General features: G+C 42.6%; 1 protein-coding gene across 5 annotated transcripts in view; it reads right to left on the reverse strand.

The window, feature by feature from the left end:
- LUC7L3 (LUC7 like 3 pre-mRNA splicing factor) overlaps positions 1 to 19,166 on the reverse strand; it is a 42,606-nt gene extending 23,440 nt beyond the window's left edge. For 2 of the 5 annotated variants that reach the window (XR_013347844.1, XM_077832896.1), the window contains exons 1-2: positions 18,981 to 19,164; positions 630 to 696 (exon numbers count right to left, since the gene is read on the reverse strand). Coding sequence is in view for 4 of the 5 variants with exons in the window: in XM_077832896.1 (XP_077689022.1) it covers positions 630 to 696; positions 18,981 to 19,079 (166 nt within the window). In the remaining variant the exon portion in view is untranslated. Of the gene's footprint in view, positions 1 to 629; positions 697 to 18,980 lie in introns of all 5 variants that reach the window. The other 3 variants (XM_077832894.1, XM_077832893.1, XM_077832892.1) reach the window with 2 other exon arrangements.
- Positions 19,167 to 21,726: the final 2,560 nt, after the last annotated feature.

Here is a 21,726-nt window from a genome sequence, read left to right on the forward strand (position 1 = left end):
ACTGAATACATCCGATGAAGTGAGCTGTAGCTCACAAAAACTTATGCTCAAATAAATTTGTTACTCTCTAAGGTGCCACAAGTACTCCTTTTTTTTCTGTTGTGGTTTGGCCATTACTAGAGATTTGTAACAATTGTAGCCCATTCTGCATGATCCTCTGCTAATCTCTTTGTGGATGAATAGTCCTTCTGATCCACCCAGGACACCACATCATCCACCCAGGATCTTCTTTTTCTGCCATCCACTTTACTTTCCAGTGCCCATAAACATGCACTGCCCACTGAACTTCTGAAAATGCACCCTGCAAATCTAATCTTTCTTTTCATAAAATCTGACTAGATTTTGCCGAGTCCCAATAATCTCCAATACTTTTTCGTTGGTTATGCAGTCTATCCATGATATTATATCAACATTGCTATTGCTGAAATCAAGTTACTGGCAGACCTGAAAAAACTAGTTTTACAACGTGTTGACAGAATATACACTAAAGAAAATGAATATCCCATGTCACAGATAAAAGGTCAATTGTAACTACTAATCTGGAAGCAGAAGGGAGTTATCAGGTGACATCTTAAATTTCATTTTAATGACAGTGAATGACACGCCCCCCCGCACAAATGAACACTTACCTAAGTCAGAACGGGTATTTGTAAATAATTCAGCTGGACAAAACCCACAAAGGTAGTATTTACAAACCTAAGAGAGAGAGAAAACAAATTAACTATTTTTCTTCTTATTTGGACTAGTTTAATTAATCACATCATATGTTCATTCTAAGGTAAAAAGTGAAACTTCCTTCTATACTTATTTCTATGCAGTCTACAAAGTTTCTTGGAACACAGAACGCACACAGACATGTGCTACTTGGCTACAGCAGAGAAGACAGCATGCCTTCCTGACTACCCCATGCACATGCATAAATCCTCTTTTCCATTGCAACACATGGTGTTCCTTTATATTGTTGTTAAATAGTGTGTTCCTGCATCCCAAAATAGCTGTCATAAATAGCCAGCTGACCATACTGGCTACACGCTCCAGACATGCTCTGGCTTGGAGTAGACAGGAGATAGTGGATGTCCTGGGCCTGTGAGGAGAAGAGACTGCACAAGCACAGCTACAGTGCAGAAATGTGGCCATCTACGAGCAGATTGCATGGAGGATACAGAAGGGGTACACAAAAGGGACCAGCACCCGTGTCAAGTGAAAGTAGAGGAACTGCGTCAAGTGTATCAGAATGCCAGGGAGGTTGACAGTCAATCTGATGTCAGTCTGCAGACCTGATGCCTTTACGAAGAGCCGCATGTTATACTTGGTGAAGACCTCCACACCCTCACAGGCTCCTCTAAGAAGCCCAAGTCACAGGCCCCTGGCATGAACAGCAAAGACTAAGAGGATAAGGGACATGTGACTGGGGAGTGGAGGGGGTATGCCTATGCTGTGAGCCAGGACCTGTTTGAGGCTCCACCACAGTCCAGTCAGTCGAGCATGGGTGAGCCTGATGCAGGGGACGGAATCTCAGGTAAGTGTGTAAATTTATTTCCCATTACAGTGATGTTTGAACCAACTTAACAGGACAGTTGTTGACTTTTCATTAATTTACTTGTACTAGAAGAGGTAGTGGTACAACAAAGGAGGTAGCACTTATCTGTTTTTTATTCCTCTGTAGAGTTAGGCAAGGGCAGGGAGGTGTCATGAGAGGCAGTTTGTTTATGTATACAGGGACGTCCTTTGAAACCTTCTGAGAGATCTCAATGGGACTTTCATGGAGGTGCTCTGTAATCCTCTTCCAGAGGTTTCTAGGGATGGCAGACTTATTTCTTTCTCCAAAGTACAACATTTTCCCATGCCAGTCAGCGATAACTTCGGCAGGAACTATTGTAGTACTTAGGCTAGCAGCATACTTGACTAGGCGGCTTCAAGATGCCAGCAGCAACTGTGCTCTCTCTGCCTTTGCTATCCTCAGAAGCGAGGTATCAGCTAAAATCACCACTGCCTGCAGGTGCCAATATATTCATTGTTGTTGCCCTATACTCAGTTTCAGGCAGCTGAGCAATTCCCGCCTCATTTCCCTCACCCCTGGTGGGCTATACTCACCGCAGCTGCTGTGAATGGCACTGTGCACAAGCACTCAGAAGCAGAAGTGCCAGTAAGCATACTTTGTTGAAAACTGTAGGGGAGCAAGGGAAGGGAGTTCTGAAGATTACATTTCACTTTTTGTTGTGACTATGTGGACATATGTGTTTTATTTGCAGCTGCTGCAGCAGCAGCCTTGAGGGATTTCCCCTTCACACCTGAACCAAGTAAGGAGGAAAAAGAAGAGGAATCAGGATGATATGTCCAATAACATCCTGCAAGCCAATGCTGCGTCAGACCATGAGCAAAAGGCCCGGAGGGTCAATGCAGCAGACAGCCTGGAGAAGGAAAGAGCAGACAGGAGAAAGGCCCAAGGGTCCCTGCAGGAAAAGAAGAGTGAGATGCACAGGACATAATGGGGCTTCTCCAGTAGCAAACACAGATACTGCAAGCTCTTGTGGAATCTCAGTTCAACAATCACGGGCTCACCTCCCTTTGCAGTCCATGAAGAACTGCATTATAACACCTACCTACACCCTTCCCTCCCCCACCCCCCAACATTCCACATGGCATCAGGGGGGCATTAAGGACAACCACAATTTCATCTACAGCAACCGTGGCTTTCACAGGTCAGTGTATGTGCAGGTAAAATGTACATGAATGTTCTTTCTCCTCATTAAGTTCTGTTCCAGTAATATATTAGTTTATGTATTTGCTTTTAAAGTTGCACAGATTTTTTTTTGCATTGGTTTTGTTACTGAATAAAATTCTATTATCTGGAAAACAAGTAAGCTTTTAGTTCACAACATATGCTGCAGAGCGCCTAGCAGCTCTGAGCCCACTTACTTGTTACTGAACTGTGACAACCCACAGGATCAGTGACAGTGTAATAATCATAAATGTGCAACAAGCACAGGAAAATTAATAGGTACACTGACAGTGGTACAGTCAGATGTACAAGCACCACACAATTTCTTACAGGCCCCAAAACAACACAGCAAAGTAGACCATAGTACACCAGAATGCATTACTGTGGCTCGCTGTTGAAGTGCTCTTTCAAAGCCTTCCTGAGCCACCTAGCTCCTCACTGAGCTCTTCCAGTAATCCTTGTGTCTGGCTGATCAAACTCAGAAGACAGACACTCCACCTCTGCCCTTCACCCTGATAGCAACTTTCCCCCTTTGCTTCACGGATATTATGCAGGACACAGTAGGCAGCTATAGCCATTGGGATGTTTTTTCACTGAGATTCAATCTTTGTGAATAAACAACACTAGTGTCCCTTCCATCTACCAAAAGCGCATTCAATGTCATTCTGCACCTGCTGAGCTGCTGGCGGAATCCTTCCTTGGTGCTGCCAAAGTGGCGGGTGTATGGCTTCATAAGACAGTGGGTGCAAGGGTAGGTTGGGTCACCCAGGATCGCTACTGACAGGTAAACAACGACAATAGTAATCTGCTGGTTGGGAAAGGAAGTCCCTGGTTGTAGCTTTCTGAACAGTCCTGTGTTCTTAAAGACGCAAGCATCCCTGACCAGCCAACACTGATGTTGGTGAAACATCCCCAGTGATCCACCAATGCTTGCATAACCACAGAAAGTAGGTTTCAGAGTAGCAGTCGTGTTAGTCTGTATCCACAAAAAGAAAAGGAGGACTTGTGGCACCTTAGAGACTAAAATTTATTTGAGCATAAGCTTTTGTGAGCTACAGCTCACTTCACTGTAGCTCACGAAAGCTTATGTTCAAATAAATTTTTTAGTCTCTAAGGTGCCAAGAGGGGAGGAGGGATAGCTCAGTGGTTGGAGCATTGGCCTGCTAAGCCCACGGTTGTGAGTTCAATCCTTGAGGGGGCCATCTAGGGAACTGGGGCAAAAATTGGGGATTGGTCCTGCTTTGAGCAGGGGGTTGGACTAGATGACCTCCTGAGGTCCCTTCCAACCCTGATATTCTATGATTCTATGAAATAAGTACTCCTTTTCTTTTCATAGAAAAGTAGCCCTTTCTGTTGATGTACTCTGTGGGGGATAGGCATGCCATCTATTGCGACACCACACAGTTCAGAGACTCCATTACTGCCAATCCTTTCACTATGTCCTGCACATTGCTCAGAGTCACAGTCCTGCATAGCAGGAGACGACTAATGGCCCTGCACGCTTACATGACAACAACCCCCAGTGGATATTCCAACTCCAAAATGATTTCCCACTGACCGGTAGCAATCCAGCACTGCAATTTTCTACACTACAATCACCACTTGCTTTTCCACTATCAATGAAGCTCTCATTCTGGTGTCCCTGTCCTGGAGGGCTGGAGCAAACTTGGCACACAGATCCAGGAATGTGGTTTTCCATATGCAAAAGTTCTGCAGCCAATGCTAACCACCCCAAGCCTGCATTACTATAGAATCCCAACAGTCAGTGCTTGTTTCTCAAGCCCAGAGGCAGTGCTCTATATTGGCAGCTGCTCTGTGAACACCACCGACTTTGAATTGGTCCTTGCTATGTCCCACAGCAATCTGTCATCCAAAAAATAGTCATATTCCATACTGATTCAGTTCTTCTTATGGCTCTGCAAATACCAAAGGACTGTGTGTCCTATGCTTGTGATGCTTATGACAATAGTGCAGAGCTGTGCAGGTTCCATGCTTCTGTCAGAGATGGTGGACAGTGAGGAAGTCTGTGCAGGTCTGTGGGATTTTTTTTTAAAAGGTGCAAAAATTATCGGACATAGATGACATGATGAGATAGAGACAGCTGCATGCTGGGAAGTTGACTCCCTGCTCCCACACACCCCGTGTGACGCATTTCTGTCCCACTGCCAAAACTTCCCAAAAGACGGTGCCAATGGTGGGTCAAACATTGGGATACCTTTCCACGGTTCACCGCACTATGCAACGCCACATGGAATCCTAGTAAGCACGTACAGCACCAATGCAAGGAGCCAAGTGAGCATGCATACTAATGATATACTAACAGCAGCTTTATGCCAACATAACTTGTGTCGACCAAAGTCTGTAGTGTAGAAGTGGCTTATGTGTAAAGGATATATAGTTACAAATTAACATGTTTTCATGGTTACCAACCAACAAGAATCAACCTTTCTCTAGGGAAATAACTAAAAAGTACAACTGGAAAAAACATTTAAATCAAGATCTTCTCCTTACTAATTTAAGGCACTTTGATCTAATCAACCCACCCTGACTCAAATCCAGCCTACTCCTTTGTGGTAAGTGGATTTTGAGCTGTGGTGGGGGACACTAATATTCAAAAAGTTACCTAGTTTATTATCCAGTTGTTTTTCCAGGCCTCATAGTAATGCCTTTAAAACCTTTATTTAAAGGTGACCTGCAATAAAAAAAGAAAGAAGAAAAAAAAATGGCCTTTTTTACTTTTTAATATGGAAAAATTAAGGCTGCAAACATTTTTTCTACATCCTCTGACAACAAAAGGTGCTAAAAAAAGCTTGTGTTTTAGATTGGAAATTCAGCTCTTGACTAGGCTGGAAAGTTCTATCTTCTTGCACCTTGTATAAACTTAAGATTCCTGAAAACCCCTCTTATATTCCATTTCTCCCAGCAAAGAAAGACCAATCTTGACATTCTTGATATTTGTAACGTAAAAGACACAAACTTTCAGACTCTTTATACATCATAAAGCAGCAAACAAAAATATCAAGCTCACTCAAATCCTCCTACCCCCACAAAAAGCCCAAAGGTCACCTTAATTAGTTTTTCACTAGAGATTTTACCTCTATCAAAATGACTGCCAATTAACTTGAATTGTTAACACATTTTTAAAAGGCTAGTCTGGACACTCTCCAGATATTTGTTCCAACCTACAAAAATTGTAGTTTACCTGAGGGGTTATCGTGGGTATTTACTAGGGAACACTAGAAAGTAGCCTTTACAATTTAATTACTTTGAATTAATTGGAAGTCAATTAATTAAAGGTTTCAGAGTAGCAGCCATGTTAGTCTGTAGTCGCAAAAAGAAAAGGAGTACTTGTGGCACCCTTATAGACTAACAAATTTATTTGAGCATAAGCTTTCGTGAGCTACAGCTCACCTCATTGGATTCGCATCCGATGAAGTGAGCTGTAGCTCACGAAAGCTTATGCTCAAATAAATTTGTTAGTCTCTAAGGTGCCACAAGTACTCCTTTTCTTTTTAATTAATTAAATGTAAATAACTAGTGTTGAGATACTACATACATACTACGATTCCCTGCAAAACACTAAAAGTAACACACTGGACCCTGTTTGCACCCCAAACGTTGTATTTTCACACTTCAAACTCAGTTTAATAGTTGATTTCTAAAATTCTCCCACTTATGTGGAAGACAGAGACTCGCCCATTCCTTTTTACAATTTTTGAAGTAATGAGAAAATACAATTCTTTCACTATAAAATGCATGTCTACTATGAACAGAGAGTCTAACAGTGGCATGTTTTTCTCTCAGTGACGCTACAGCAAGTTTGCTCAGTAACAAATATGAAGACTTTTTATACACTAAATGGCAACCTCAACTTGGGATATTCAAATCAAACCTGACTTTACTTCTTTCTGGCTTATCCTTCATCACCAGTAAGATTTCTTATTGAAAATTAATTAACAAGTCTGTTAATATATGAGGCAGACAGCAATCTCTCTCAGTACTAGATGAGTATTGGTTCTGTGGTAATAATAGTAGTAAAAAGTAGTTTATTTCACTAACAGGCCATTAAAAAAGCAGATTTGCTGAGTAAAATGCCATATTTCTAACCATAATCCTAATTAGTGACAAGAAGAATGTCTTTCTTTGAAGAGAAACAATCGAAGGCAACATTAATCAAGCTCTTAACGATTTAAGATGACTTCATCAAGAATAAATTAAATCTCAGATGTGGTTAGAAAAGGCTATTCTTTTGTAGCCATACTTAGGCCCTGATCCAAAACCCATTCTAGTCAGGCTTTAGATCTGGCCATAATTAGCAATGGGTGCTTTTTTGTAAGTGCAATATAAGGTGCGATGTGTTATGGGGAGACACTGGAGAAATATAGGTAAATAGTAAGTTGGGAGAGTAATTCATCCTTTTTTGCTTACAAGTAAAATTAGGTTACATAACTGCATTCAAAAACAAAACAATGTAAAACTTCAGAGCCTACAAGTCCACTCAGTCCTACTTCTTGTTCAGACTAAGACAAACAAGTTTGTTTACATTTACAGGAGATAATGCTGCCCTCTTCTTATATACAATGTCACCAGAAAGTGAGAACAGGCATTTGCATGGCACTTTTGTAGCCGGCCTTGTAAGGTATTTACGTGCCAGATACGCTAAACATGCACATGCCCCTTTATGCTTCGGCCACCGTTCCAGAAGACATGCTTCCATGCTGATGACTGATGTGCGTTAAAAAAAAAAAGCATTAATTAAATTTGTGACTGAACTCCTTGGGGGAGAATTGTACGTCCCCTGCTCTGTTTTACCTGCATTCTGCCATATATTTTATGTTATAGCAGTCTCAGATGATGACCCGCACATGTTGTTCATTTTAAGAACACTTTTACTGCAGATGTGACAAAACGGAAAGAAGGTACCAATGTGAGATTTCTAAAGACAGCTACAGCACTCAACCCAAGGTTTAAGAATCTGAAGTGCCTTCCAAAATCTGAGAGGGACGAGGCGTGGAGCATGCTTTCAGAAGTCTTAAAAGAGCAACACTCCAACGCAGAAGCTACAGAACCTGAACTACCAAAAAAGAAAATCAATCTTCTGCTGGTGGCATCTGACTCAGACAATGAAAACGAACACGCATCAGTCTGCACTGCTTTGGATTATCATTGAACAGAACCCATCATCGTATGGACACGTCCTCTGAAACAGCAGTTGAAGCAAGAAGGGACAAAGTTTTTTTAGCGCATCTGGCATGTAAATATCTTGCAACCAGCTACAACAATGCAATGGGAACGCCTGTTCGTACTTTCAGGTAACATTGTAAAAAAGAAGTGGCAGCATTATCTCCTGCAAATGTAAACAAACTTGTCTGTCTGAGCAATTGGCTGAACAAGAAGTAGGACTGAGTGTACTTGTAGGCTCTAAAATTTGATTGTTTTATTTTTGAATGCAGTTTTTTGTACATAATTCTACATTTGTAAATTCAACTTTCATGATAAAGAGATTGCACTACAGTACTTGTATTAGGTGAACTGAAAAATACTATTTCTTTGTTTTTTTACAGTGCAAATACTTGTAATAAAAAAAATATAAAGTTTGCACTGCACACCTTGTATTCTGTGTTCAGTGCGATTAATTTTTGTAATCGCTTGACAGCCCTATATCTAATATGACATATCCTCCCACCTCAATTTGAGAGCTGGGAAAGGCTTAGCTCAGGTATCAAGGTTATTGTGATGCTACTAAACCAAATGTGGTTTTTTAGCAAAAACTGGGAAGTCAAAAACCAGTATTTTTGTATTTCCAATGTAAGAACAAACATAACAGCACCCAAACAATACTGAAATGATTTTATATGTCATACAAAATCAATAAAGGGCACAAAGACTTTTATCCTTATCAAACAAGATGAGGAGGAAAGGGAAGTATGATTCTAAGGAGTAGGAATACATGTCAAGATTTTTTTAAAGTAACCTAAAACTCAATTCTATCACACATAAGACAAAGATGCTCTTTGAAAATAATTTTTCCAGCTTCCAGCACTGTGAATTCCTGGGGAAAGCTTAAAACAAATGTAACACACACACAGACTTACTCCAAGTCAATTATAGTACTGATGGGTGCCAAATTAGATGGCTTGATCCAGGAGGGTCAGTGTCTTGAAAAGCTGCATAGATAAAGTTGAGCAGACTTCAGTACAATTAGATGCCACTGTGAAAGAGCAGGCATAACACCTAATCATGCTGGTATCATCTGTGATTTAAAACAAACAAACAAAAAAACAACACTACTGTTTCAAGCCCACATCTTACTGGACAAGGTGTGTAGCTATAACCTATGGACAAATTTTTCCGAAGTGCGTGTTACAAAAGCTCAGCAGCTCAAAAATCAAGCCACGTACATATTAAGGGCCTAAATATGGATTTAGTTGCCTATCTTGAAGGACCAACATTTGAAAAATTTTAGCTTGTGCTCTGTGGGCTTCCTGGCAGGTAAAACCAAAACCAAGCCTTATCTCCTTTTTAAATACAATATTACCAAAAATTCTTGGCTGTGCCTGCGCCAAGGTTGGTACGGTCAAAATCTTATCTACCTTGCTTTGTAAGACCAGTTGTTGATGCAGTCCATGTAGTTGCTCTTACAGGAGTATTTCTGAAGTATTATTGAAGGGAAAAAAAAAATAAAAATTGAAGATGAAGGTCAACTGTTTGTTGTGCTGCTTTCAAGTACCTAACCAACCAATGTATTGATATAACGAAAAGGGGGAAAGATTTATTAAAGAAAACTTCACTTCAAGATTCTAAGTACTATATTAGTTATGAACTTATGGAAAACTATGAATGATTCCTTGACAGCATTCCTTTTAAAAATGACAGGTTTCAGAGTAACAGCCGTGTTAGTCTGTATTCGCAAAAAGAAATGGAGTACTTGTGGCACCTTAGAGACTAACCAATTTATTTGAGCAGGACAGTGGGGTGGGAGGAGGTATTGTTTCATATTCTCTGTGTATATATAAAGTCTGCTGCAGTTTCCACAGTATGCATCTGATGAAGTGAGCTGTAGCTCACGAAAGCTCATGCTCAAATAAATTGGTTAGTCTCTAAGGTGCCACAAGTACTCCATTTCTTTTAAAAATGGAATGCTTAAGAAGCCCTATTTTTTCCCCACAGAAGGGCAAGCAGCCCGCTCAGGTAGTCATCCTCAGCTATATGTGGCTATATTTACATGTTCTGACTTCAGTAATAGCATGTGCTCCATGCTGTACAAAAAAGTTTTGTACACACACACAGAACAGCAGCTTACTTCTCTTCCCTAACTTGGGATAGTGAAGCAAAGACCCATACCTCCCAACCTAGAAAGATTTCAAGAGTTGAAAATGTGACTTGCACTTTTAAAATCAGATGAGTGCTCCAAAGCAGGCAATTCTGATTGTTACACCATGTTATAAATTACCACTAGGGACTGGTATAGAAGAAAAAAAAATTACTACTTCTATTAGTATCAAGTAAATATTGAACTACACGGACTCTTTCAAGAAATGGTTTGAAGAACACTTGAGTGAAGAAAAATCATGCAGTATGCCTGAATCAAGGGGCAGGGGGGGATCTATTTACAGTCATCAGACAGCTAACTTCTCCCCCCACCATATTTATATTCTAGTAGCCTCCTTATGAAAAATTTTCATATATTTAACCAATTGGTTCTTTATCTTTCCCCTACACAAAGCAAAACTGAGTGCAAGAAAAATTTTAGTTACGATAACAGGTAAAAAATCTGGTCCTTGATTATCAGAGCTGACAAGAGACAAGAAGCAGGTTCATGAACTTCTAACAGGGACACCAAACAAAACTCTTGGAACTATTACTTTGCTCTCCACTCAGAATTTCCCTTAAATCTTCAGCAACAGACTTTGCTATATGCACCTATGATGCTTATAACCACATAGCAAGAGAGAGATTACAGACTGTCTACTTCTCCTGACAAGTGCTTTTCTTTTTTCACGATATGCAACATCTAACCAGAATAAGAGATAATTAGAACTCTTAACTATGTTGGGCCCTTTTCCTGGAAAACTGAGGTATTAGCAATTATTTGTGGTTATGACACACTGTAGTAACAGTGTTTTAAACACAGCTGAGGAAATTTCTTCACTCCAAAAGTTATGCTACAGTGGTTTGCAAGCAATGTAAATAATTAGCACTTATTCAATTGTCTTGCAACTTTTTACTGTTACAACATGTGAACCTTCTAAAGTCCCCCAACAGAAAGGAAAAGGTCCAATATACTGCTGAATTCTCTCTCTCTTAAGTCTCACATTTGAATAGACTCTAGAATGGCAGAGTGCCACAAAGAAATACTTAACACTTTACATCCAATTATCTCAAACCTGTTCAGAAATCTTAATCCTTGAACACCTCTATGCAGTAGGCAAGTATTACTCCCCATTTTACAGATGAGAAAATGGAGGCACAGAGAAGTACCTCACCCATGGCTCCCACAGCAATTCAAGGGCTTGCCTACACAGAGAAATTAAATTTACTGGCAGAACTATCCCAGTATAGCTCCCTGCATAGACATTTATTCCAGAATAAGAGTGTCCTCATGGGGAGTTATACCACAAAAACTACAGCCGTACAATTATACTGGTATAGTTCTGCCAGTAAATTGTCCCATGCAGACAGGCCCTAAATGGAAGGGCTCAGAATAAAACCCAGTAACTTGAATGTCTGTACTGAAAACATTAGAAAAAATTCTCTCATATGAGGAAGTGCCATGGGGACCTTAATGTTCATGTATGTCAGAGGGAATTGTTTAAAAGAATCTTATAAAATCCTTATCAACCCTAGCAACATCAAAATTCTATAACTTGCAAAGAATTAAATACATCTCCCTTTGAGGAACAACAAAAAAAAAAGATTAAAATCTGTGGTTTCAAGGGTTCTAAGTGGATCAAATCTATTTAGATCCTAAAACATCCCTCGTTAGCCACTAAGAAGCAAAATAAATTTAATGTTTAAACAGCTAAGGCCTTTATCAAAACTAAACTAAGTTTTCAGTATAAAGAGAATTTATGGTTCAGCCATTTGAGAAGGCTTGCTCTCTCAGTCACTACTACCCACATTTATTTGGCCATGCCTGTCTCCATCCTGACCCCCCAAATAGCTACATTTTCCTTGAAGAACCCAAGAGCACCTCATTAGATGTGCAACATTTTATTCACACTTGAAAACCACAGGTTTGAGTATCATTGCTCTATAGCAGAGGTTCCCAAACATTTTTTTGCTGAGCAAGCCTTAGGAGCTTCATGCCCCATGTGTGCCCCCAGCTCAAGTGAGTGTGACAAGAAGCTTACCAGGAAGCAGGTGGCCCTGGAAAGTGAGCCCACCCTAAAGACCTGGAGAACCAGGTTCTCTCAATTTCATTTCATTTTTTAACACAGGGCTCTACCTAACAGCAGTCAGATCCTTGCACGCCACTGATAACCTTGCTGTGCACCTCTATTCCAGAGTCATGTTTTGTAATCCAGTTCCATAGCCTCACCAGAGAGTACAAGTTACAAATATACTTTGTATTTTTGGTACCCTGCCTTCATGGGAGGATCTATAGAAATAAAAAATACATTCTGATTCAACGATTATGCAACGAACACCCAATTAGAACAGAAAGTAGGATTCTATTTAATGCTGACCAGGTTAAGATGAAAATACCTTAATTTATTTAAGCTCTCATTGAGTTTCATCTTACATACAAAATAAAAAACTGATAGTCTTAAACCTAGAACTAACCTTATCTCCTGCTATTTTGAAATACACTATAGATGGCAACAGGAATCTCAAAGCTTTACATCAGTGTGCACTTTACTCTTGTCAAAGTTAAACAAAGTAAAAACCATAACTGTCTGACAAAAACAAAGAGGTGAAATCTGTCCTTGAAATGTTTGAAGATAAGCATGTTTTCCACTGGAGTTTCAAACCAAGATCCAATTACCACACACAATTCAGTTCTTACTACATTATTTCAAAATAGTTTGAACAAATTATAAAGACATAAAAATGAGTAACCTCATGAGAACTAAATTATCAGTGTTTAATGTTTTGTATTGTAATGTTTTCACTTTGTTCCCAAGTACTAAAACCCACACACTTTGCAATGTTTTCCAACTCCAGTGAAATCACACACATTTCAAAATGCTAACAGTAGCCTATGCTTCGGACATGGTTCTTTTCATCCCCCTCCTACCAAAAACCAAAGGACTCTTGGCAATTACAGGATAATGGTTCCAAACGTCTAGAAGACAAGAGTACACTATTATCTAATAACAGTTTGATTATTTTTTCACTAAGCTGGCATGAGAGAGAACCATCAGCCTTCTAATGGGAGCCTTGATTTAACCCTACCTGAACCATGCAGAGATGCTAGACCTACAGATTATTGAGATCCATTGTTATAAACGTACTTCTCTTGCACTACCTAATGCCTTTCATTTAGATTGAGTCCAAAACTCTTTATTTATGTTTTTACAATCAGTGACTTCATAAACACAAGAGAATTTGTATGCATTGTTAGGCTATGTCTATACAACGCAGCTTTTGGCAACACGACTGCGCTGCTATAGCCGTGCCACTAAAAGGCGCGCAGTGTAGCTGATGTTTGTTGGCAGGAGAGAGCTCTCCTGCCAACAAAAATCTCCCACCCGCCAATGAGCGGTGTTAGTAGTGTCAGCAGGAGCGCTCTCACCGTTGTTCATATTGGTGCTTGTCGTTAGCAAAACTTTTATCTTTCGGGGTGTGTGTGTGTGTTTTAACACCTCTAAACGACTTGGCAGTGTAGACAAAGCCTTAATGCCACACAGCTAAAATTTAAAAAACAAGAAACACGAAGTTTAAGGTTTCTACAGCAATATTAATGCTTTCATGTTGCGCAAGGAATATTAAATATCAGGGGGTAGCCGTGTTAGTCTATATCCACAAAAACAACAAGGATGCAGGAAGTGTTTTTTTACCCACGAAAGCTTATGCCCAAATAAATCTGTTAGTCTATAAGGAATATTAAAGTGATTTCTTGATTTTTTTTTTTTAAATTTAAACTGTACAACGTTAGACCTGTATTAGCATAGAAAAACACAGTAAAGAACACCCTTGTATTCTAAAAGAAATAAGAGAAATTATATGGGTAGGCAGCTTCCCGGAGGCACAGCTATGTTTCTGATAAGTACAATTGACTGCGAAGCACACACTCCCTTAACTGCACTAACCTACATTTCAAGGAGTGTGCATTTAATAAAGACATTAGAGTGGTGCTTAAATGAACTGCACAAATGCTTCTATGAAAGCAGGAAGCAAGCAGATTTAATAATTTTATTAAGATGATGCTGAAGTAAAAAGAAAACAGTACAGAGTTTAAGCATAGAAGTTTCTGGTTATCAGGGAATAAGGTACAGATTATCGAGGGGTGCGAAATTTGGTTTAGGAACGGGTGGTGTAAGGAATACATAATCTGCAATCTCCCTGATTGGGGGTAAAAGTTTAATGGGTCAAAGTATAGACATTGAGATATGGAAGTATATTGTCCATATAATGGCTATGTTCAGGTGTGGCATATATTGAGTGGATAAGATGATGAGGATGGATTTCCCCTTATTTGGTGGGATTTAATGTTCAGTGAGTTTTACTAAACACATTCCCCACCAGACTGAAAGGGTTCAAACAGAGTCTGTGAACTTCCCACTGGCCAGGGGAACGGTAGCAGACCACCCACTGCTCTCTAAACAACAAAGTTAAGTAGCAGCCTGAGGGCTGATCTCCAAGACCTTGTCTATATAGGCAAAAGACCTATGTTTTTCAATAGTATCAGTTTAACTCAAGTGAAAGTTCCCAAAGATCTTCTGTACTTTCCACAGTATGCATCCGATGAAGTGAGCTGTAGCTCACGAAAGCTTATGCTCAAATAAATTGGTTAATCTCTAAGGTGCCACAAGTACTCCTTTTCTTTTTGCGAATACAGACTAACACGGCTGTTACTCTGAAACCTTACTTGAATGAAAACACATACACTTCATCCCCTCAAAACATGTTTTTTACCTGCATAGATATGGTCCAATTCATCTATTTCAAAGTACCAGGAGTGCATTCTGAGCTCAAAACCACAGGGAAATTTTGAACTGAATGCCTGGCTGAATTACATGTTCAAATAAAATAAGAGTATTATGAAAAGTATGCATACTTCTTGAGTTGTGAATCCTTCCTGTAATACATACCTCTAGATGTAACATTTTGCACAAGTAATTTGTAAACGGATATAAACTTTTCTAAATCAACATTCCACACAAAGATGGACTACAAGCCGTCAGGAACAGTATCCCCGATAATGTCACGGCAAACCTGGTGGCTGAAATTTGTGACTTTGTCCTCACCCATAACTATTTCACATTTGAGGACAATGTATACCTTCAAATCAGCGGCACTGCTATGGGTACCCACATGGCCCCACAGTATGCCAACATTTTTATGGCTGACTTAGAACAACGCTTCCTCATCTCTCGTCCCCTAATGTCCCTACTCTACTTGCGCTATATTGATGACATCATCATCATCTGGACCCGTGGAAAAGAAGCCCTTGAGGAATTCCACCATAATTTCAACAATTTCCATCCCACCATCAACCTCAGCCTGGACCAATCCACACAAGAGATCCACTTCCTGGACACTACGGTGCTAATAAGTGATGGTCACATAAACACCACCCTATATCGGAAACCTACTGACCGCTATTCCTACCTACGTGCCTCCAGCTTTCACCCAGATAACACCACATGATCCATCGTCTACGGCCAACCTCTACGATACAACCACATTTGCTCCAACCCCTCAGACAGAGACAAACACCTACAAGATCTCTATCAAGCATTCTTACAACTACAATACCCACCCACTGAAGTGGGGGAGGGATAGCTCAGTGGTTTGAGCATTGGCCTGCTAAACCCAGGGTTGTGAGTTCAATCCTTGAGGGGGCCATTTGGGATCTGGGGCAACAATTGGGGATTGGTCCTGCTTTGAGCAGGAGTTGGACTAGATGACCTCCTGAGGTCCCTTCTAACCCTGGTATTCTATGATTCTATGAAGTGAAGAAATAAATTGACAGAGCCAGAAGAATACCCAGGAGTCACCTACTACAGGAAAGGCCCAACAAAGATAACAACAGAACGCTACTAGCCATCACCTTCAGCCCCCAACTAAAACCTCTCCAACGCATCATCAACTAAAACCTCTCCAATGCATCATCTACAACCTATCCTGAAGGACGACCCACCACTCTCACAAATCTTGGGAGACAGGCCAATCCTTGCCTACAGACAGCCCCCCAACCTGAAGCAAATACTCACCAGCAATCACACACCAGAACCACTAACCCAGGAACCTATCCTTGCAACAAAGCCCACTGCCAACTCTGTCCACATATCTATTCAGGGGACACCATCACAGGGCCTAATCACATCAGCCACGCTATCAGAGGCTCGTTCACCTGCACATCTACCGATGTCATATATGCCATCATGTGCCAGCAATGCCCCTCTGCCATGTACATTGGTCAAACTGGACACTCTCTACGTAAAAGAATAAATGGACAAAAATCAGACGTCAAGAATTATAACATTCATAAACCAGTCGGATAACACTTCAATCTCCCTGGTCACTCGATTACAGACCTAAAGGTTCCAATATTACAACAAAAAGACTTCAAAAACAGACTCCAAGGAGAGACTGCTGAATTGGAATTAATTTGCAAACTGGATACAATTAACTTAGGCTTGAAAAGAGACTGGGAGTGGATGTGTCATTACACAAAGTAAAACTATTTCCCCATGTTTATTCCCCCCCTCCCCCGCCAGACGTTCCTGTTAACTGTTGGCAATGGCCCACCTTGATTATCACTACAAAAGATTTTCTCTCCCCCTCCCCCCCGCTGGTAATAGCTCTACTCTGAAATTTGTCTATCAGGGTGTCAGTGTTGTGATCAATCCATTAAATCCTAACCTACAAAAAATGGAAAAACCCGATCTTAAGCAAAGTTTTGAGCTCAAAATGGGAGAAGTATCAGAGACTCCATGAAATCCACTATGAACTTTGCTACTGATTTTATGGGGAAGGAGCTGATACAGTTGACTGTGATGGGTGACAGTAAAAACTCTTAAGGTAGATACCACTGAGTAAAACAAAAAAGCATCTGGGAGGGAAAAAAATTTCCTGTACTAAACTGCTCAGAAGAGGAGTTAACATGTCACAGCCACATATAAAGGAAATATGAAAGTATATTGCTAAATAGTAACAATATTGTAAATGAAAAATCCAGAAGTTCCAAGACAAATTTGATTTGTGAAAATAAAACTCTCACATCAGCAAAATCTTCATTTCCAAAGGATCTCAAGTTCTTCATTATCCTCTGTTCTTTAGGTAGTTAGCATGTCCTCTATACCAGGGGTCGGCAACCTATAGCAACCGGGGGCTCTGCTGCTGACCTGGGGTACCAGCTGCAGGACACAGGTCCTGGCCACCGGTCCGGGGGCTCTGCTACTGGCCTTGGGCTCTGCAGCTGCCCACAGCTGTGGCCCACTGGCCCCAGCCTGGGGCAGCGAGGGGTACAGCTCAGCACTCCCACATTAAAAACTGTTCCAGCACCATTGTACTGGGATTTTTAAAGTCCTGCTTACATCACTATCACGCCACGTGGAAGAGTGCACTGCATCTGAAGTTGAGATTAGAATGTACATGCAAGAACTGGAATCAGAATTTTCTGACAGATTTCAAGATTTCCAGTGATTTGGCCCAATGCTTTCTTTTCTAATTAAACCCGAAAAGTTCAACGAAAGCTACTTGGATTTGTCTGTATTTCAGTGGATAGGTGTTGAAGATTTCGAAATGCAGCTCATTCAGTTAAAAAAGCTCAGAATTGTGGGCATCAAAGTTTGGAGATCTGCAGAGTGCACTTGAAGCTACCGAGACAGATCATGGGGCCTCTATTCTGACCTGCTGGACATCCCTGTCGGTAAAATTTAACTGTTTGAAAAAAATTGTGATTGCAATGCTTTCAGCATTTGGTTCCACATACCTGTGTGAACAGATATTTTCACACATGAACTCTGTCTTCTGTCCCTCTCGGAGCCAGTTAACAACTGATCACCCAGAAGCCTGTGTGCAGCTTAAAGTATCCAAATACGTGCCAGACATCGGAAAACTCAGCAAGGAAAAGCAAGGGCAAGGATCACACTAAACTGATAAGACCTACATTTTGATTTAATTTTAAATGAAGCTTCTTAAACATTTTAAAAACCTTATTTACTGTACATACAACAATAGTTTAGTTATATATTATAGACTTATAGAAAGAGACCTTATAAAAACATTAAAATGTATTACTGGCATGCAAAACATTAAATTAGAGTGAATAAATGAAGACTCGGCACACCACTTCTGAAAGGTTGCTGACCCCTGCTCTATACTATTCATCTCCCACCCCAGCACAACCGAACTGCAGTAAGACCTACCCAGAGACTTCCTCCTCCTCAAACTCAGGAACGACCCCTTAAAAAACCTCTCCACATGTCATGCACACACAGGCTTTAAGAAACTTTTCCTTCCATCCGATGCAAAAGAACTCTCTCCCGCATAAAGAGCTAAACACAGACCCTCCCACCTTCCTTCTTCCCCTCGGACTCCCGCCATAAGCAGACCCCCGCCGCCCCAAACCCTACGACCGACTCATTTTTTTTAACTAGTTATTTCTTTACCGGCACAAATCGCCTCACATAGTTAGCAGAAATCCCTCCTGCACTAAGTTCCGAGCAGAGTCACGAGAGAGCACCCCCCGACCCCCAATCCTGGTGTGAGCAGACCCGCCCCTTTCCAATACTCCTCCGTCAGGCTACTACGGATCCCCTCCCTCCTCCCACGCGAGTCCTCAGAAGGACTAGGGCCCCCCATCCAAGCCTAGCCAGGCCCACCGCATTTTCCTTCCCAACCTCCCGCCTGTTCCTCATCCCCCAGGGCCATGAAGGGCCCCAGCCCGATGCAGAACCTTGGCCCCAGCCTACTCCTCCCAGCCAGAGCCCCGCAGAAAGCCCCCCGCCTAGCTCCCTCGTCTCTGCGGCCACAGTCCCCTCCCCGGGCCGGCGGGGCCCCTTCGGTCCTCCGCGGCGCGTGTGGGTGATTACGACAAAACCAGGCCTTGAGGGCCGGGAGGAGGCAGCTCCGTTTCACTCACGCTCTCGTGGTCCCACCGCACGTTGCTGCGCTTCTCATCCGGGGCCAGATTCCTGTCCCGGCCCATGAGCTCGTCGAGGAGCTGGGCGGCCGATATCATCGTGTCCTGATACCCGAGTGGCCCCTTGCCAAGCACCACCGCCGCCTTCGCCCCCCCGCCCCACGCTCCTTCCCCGACCGACCGCGCGCTCGCGCTGCCGCCGGAGTGACAGAGACAAAATGGCGGCGGCGGCGCTCCTAGCTCTTCCCACAATGCAACGCGCGCCCGCCGCGGTCTCGCTAACCGCCCCTGGGGCCTGTCAGGGCTTGGGCCTCTCAGTCACATAGGCCTCATCCCCGGTCTTGCTCGCTGGCGCGCGGTGCTGTCTTTGTGGCGACGGTCTCGCTGAGCTGTCTCTCTCCCATGCACCCCGATGCGGAGGGTGGCAGTAAATGTGCTCAGAGCCCCCTCCGCGTGCAGAGAGCCCTTCACATTGCAGTGCCTCTCTCTGAGACAGGCCACCGCGTCGGCCGTCCATCCTGCTATGGAAAGACACCTCCTCTGCCATGCAGGCCAGGGCTTCGCGGCAGCAGGGGAGGTGCCCTCCGACAGCGAGATCGGCGCAGAGGTTATCATAGAATCATGGAATATCAGGGCTGGAAGAGACCTCAGGAGGTCATCTAGTCCAACCCCCTGCTCAAAGCAGGACCAATCCCCAATTTTTGCCCCCTCAAGGATTGAACTCACAGCCCTGGGTTTAGCAGGCCAATGCTCAAACCACTGAGCTATCCCTCCGCCCACAAAATGGTCCCTTCAAGGACTGAACTCACAACCCTGGGTTTAGCAGGCCAATGCTCAAATCACTTGTATGGAATCTTGGTGGAGCTAGTCGATGCCAAGCCTACATCCCCCAGCTGGGAGCGGCTTACCTCAGCTAGCTGCATGGAGGTACCACTGCCTGTGCCTTGTCTCCACTCTGGTCTGGTCTACGCTAGGAACTTACATCGGCACAGCTACGTCACTCAGGGGTGTGAAAATCCACACCGGAGAGACGCAGCTGTACCAACCTAACCCCTGGGTAGACAGCGCTAGGTTGACCGCGTTGACCTAGCTACCACCTCTCGGGTCTGGTCTACACTAGACTTACATCAGCATAACTACATCACTCAGGGGTGTGAAAAATCCAAACCCCGAGCAACATAGTTATACTGACCTAACCCCAGGTTTAGACAGTGCTATGTCAGCGGAGAGCTTGTCCCATCAACATAGCTGTCGCCTCTCAGGGAGATGGATTACTACACTGACAGGAGAGCTCTCTCCCGTCGGCATAGAGTGTCTTCATTAAAGTGCTACAGTGGCACAGTTGTGCCTATGCAGCATTGTAAGTGTAGACCTGCTCTCAGGGCGGTGAATTACCTATGCTGATGGGAGAAACCCTCCCGTTGGCGTAGGTAGGGTCTGTACTTAAGCACTCGAGCAGTGGTGCAGCTGCACTGCTGTAGCATTTTAAGTGTAGACATACCCTCACTCCTGTTAACTGTCTCAATGTCAAGTCACAGGTGGTTTTGCAGAAAAGGCACAGTCACGCTGTTGGGAGACATTGTTGCACCACCGCAACACAACTAGACTTGGCACCTCTGAGGTCACAAAAACAGGACATCCCTGAGCTGGATTTGGGAAGGGGAGCACAGAACGAGGGAAAGTAGATGGTTCCTGGGAGGGAGCGGGCCCTCCTGGGCAGGGTGAGGAATGGGCGTTGGGGAGCTGATGTCATGAGCTCTTTTTTCTGCTCTCAGCAGCTTGTTGGTCAGGTAGAAAACAGCAGCTGTGGCTTAAGGGCTCCTGCTGGGGAGCCAGCGGAGCAGCCTGGCGGGAGGAGGAGCAGCATTAGCACCATGGAGGAGGAAGAAGATGCAGTAGCCTCAGATGTGACTCAGATGGCAAAACCCAGGACTTTAAATGTCCTAGGAGGACTTACAGATTTCCTAGGACACCATCTGAAAAAAAGGTCTGATCCTAGGAAAACCTGAAAAGGTAGCAACCCTAACCAGAACACAGTGAAGAGATGTGTCACTGCAGAGCAATGAGGTGCTGTGGTCTCATGTGAGGCCACAGTGACATGGCACAGCATTGAGAGATGTCACTGGCTTCAGATATCATTGTCTCTTAGACATATCCATCACTGTGATGTTGATTATTTATAATTATTACATGATTATTGAGCATCAATATTATGTTCATCGTTGCATCAACACATCTGTCCTGATCAATGGTTAAAATAGATCAAATCAGGAAGAGGCTCTTTCATCAAGGAGGAAGGGGGAGATATGGAGGGAGTGCTGTGTACAAAAATCAGGGGGAGGAAGAGATGCTCCTCTCTAGTTTTAGGAAAGGAGGGTGAGTTGTGCTGTCCTCCACTATTTCTTTCTTTAAACCCTAGTCCTGACCTTGCCCTCAGAGCCACATTAATGCTGCCTTGTCCAATAGGAGAACTGGACAAGAACTGTCTCATTGATTACAGAGGCCTGGCATAACTTTACAACTGTTGGACTGTGTCAGGTACTGTATGTCCTAGAGTGTAATAGAAGTTTGCTTACATATTTTTAAAATTCCTTTTTGTTTTGCTTTCAAAATTCCCTTATAGTGTTTGCAATCCAAACATTGCAGCCTGATGCTAATGCATGAGAACCAAAAAGTCACACTGAGAAACATGTAAAAAATGACTGTAGTCTATTTTAATGTTTCAAGTTGGATGAAGTGCAAAAAG

Source organism: Eretmochelys imbricata, chromosome 14 (genome assembly GCF_965152235.1).
Source record: "Eretmochelys imbricata isolate rEreImb1 chromosome 14, rEreImb1.hap1, whole genome shotgun sequence".
Classification (NCBI taxonomy): Eukaryota; Metazoa; Chordata; order Testudines; family Cheloniidae; genus Eretmochelys; species Eretmochelys imbricata.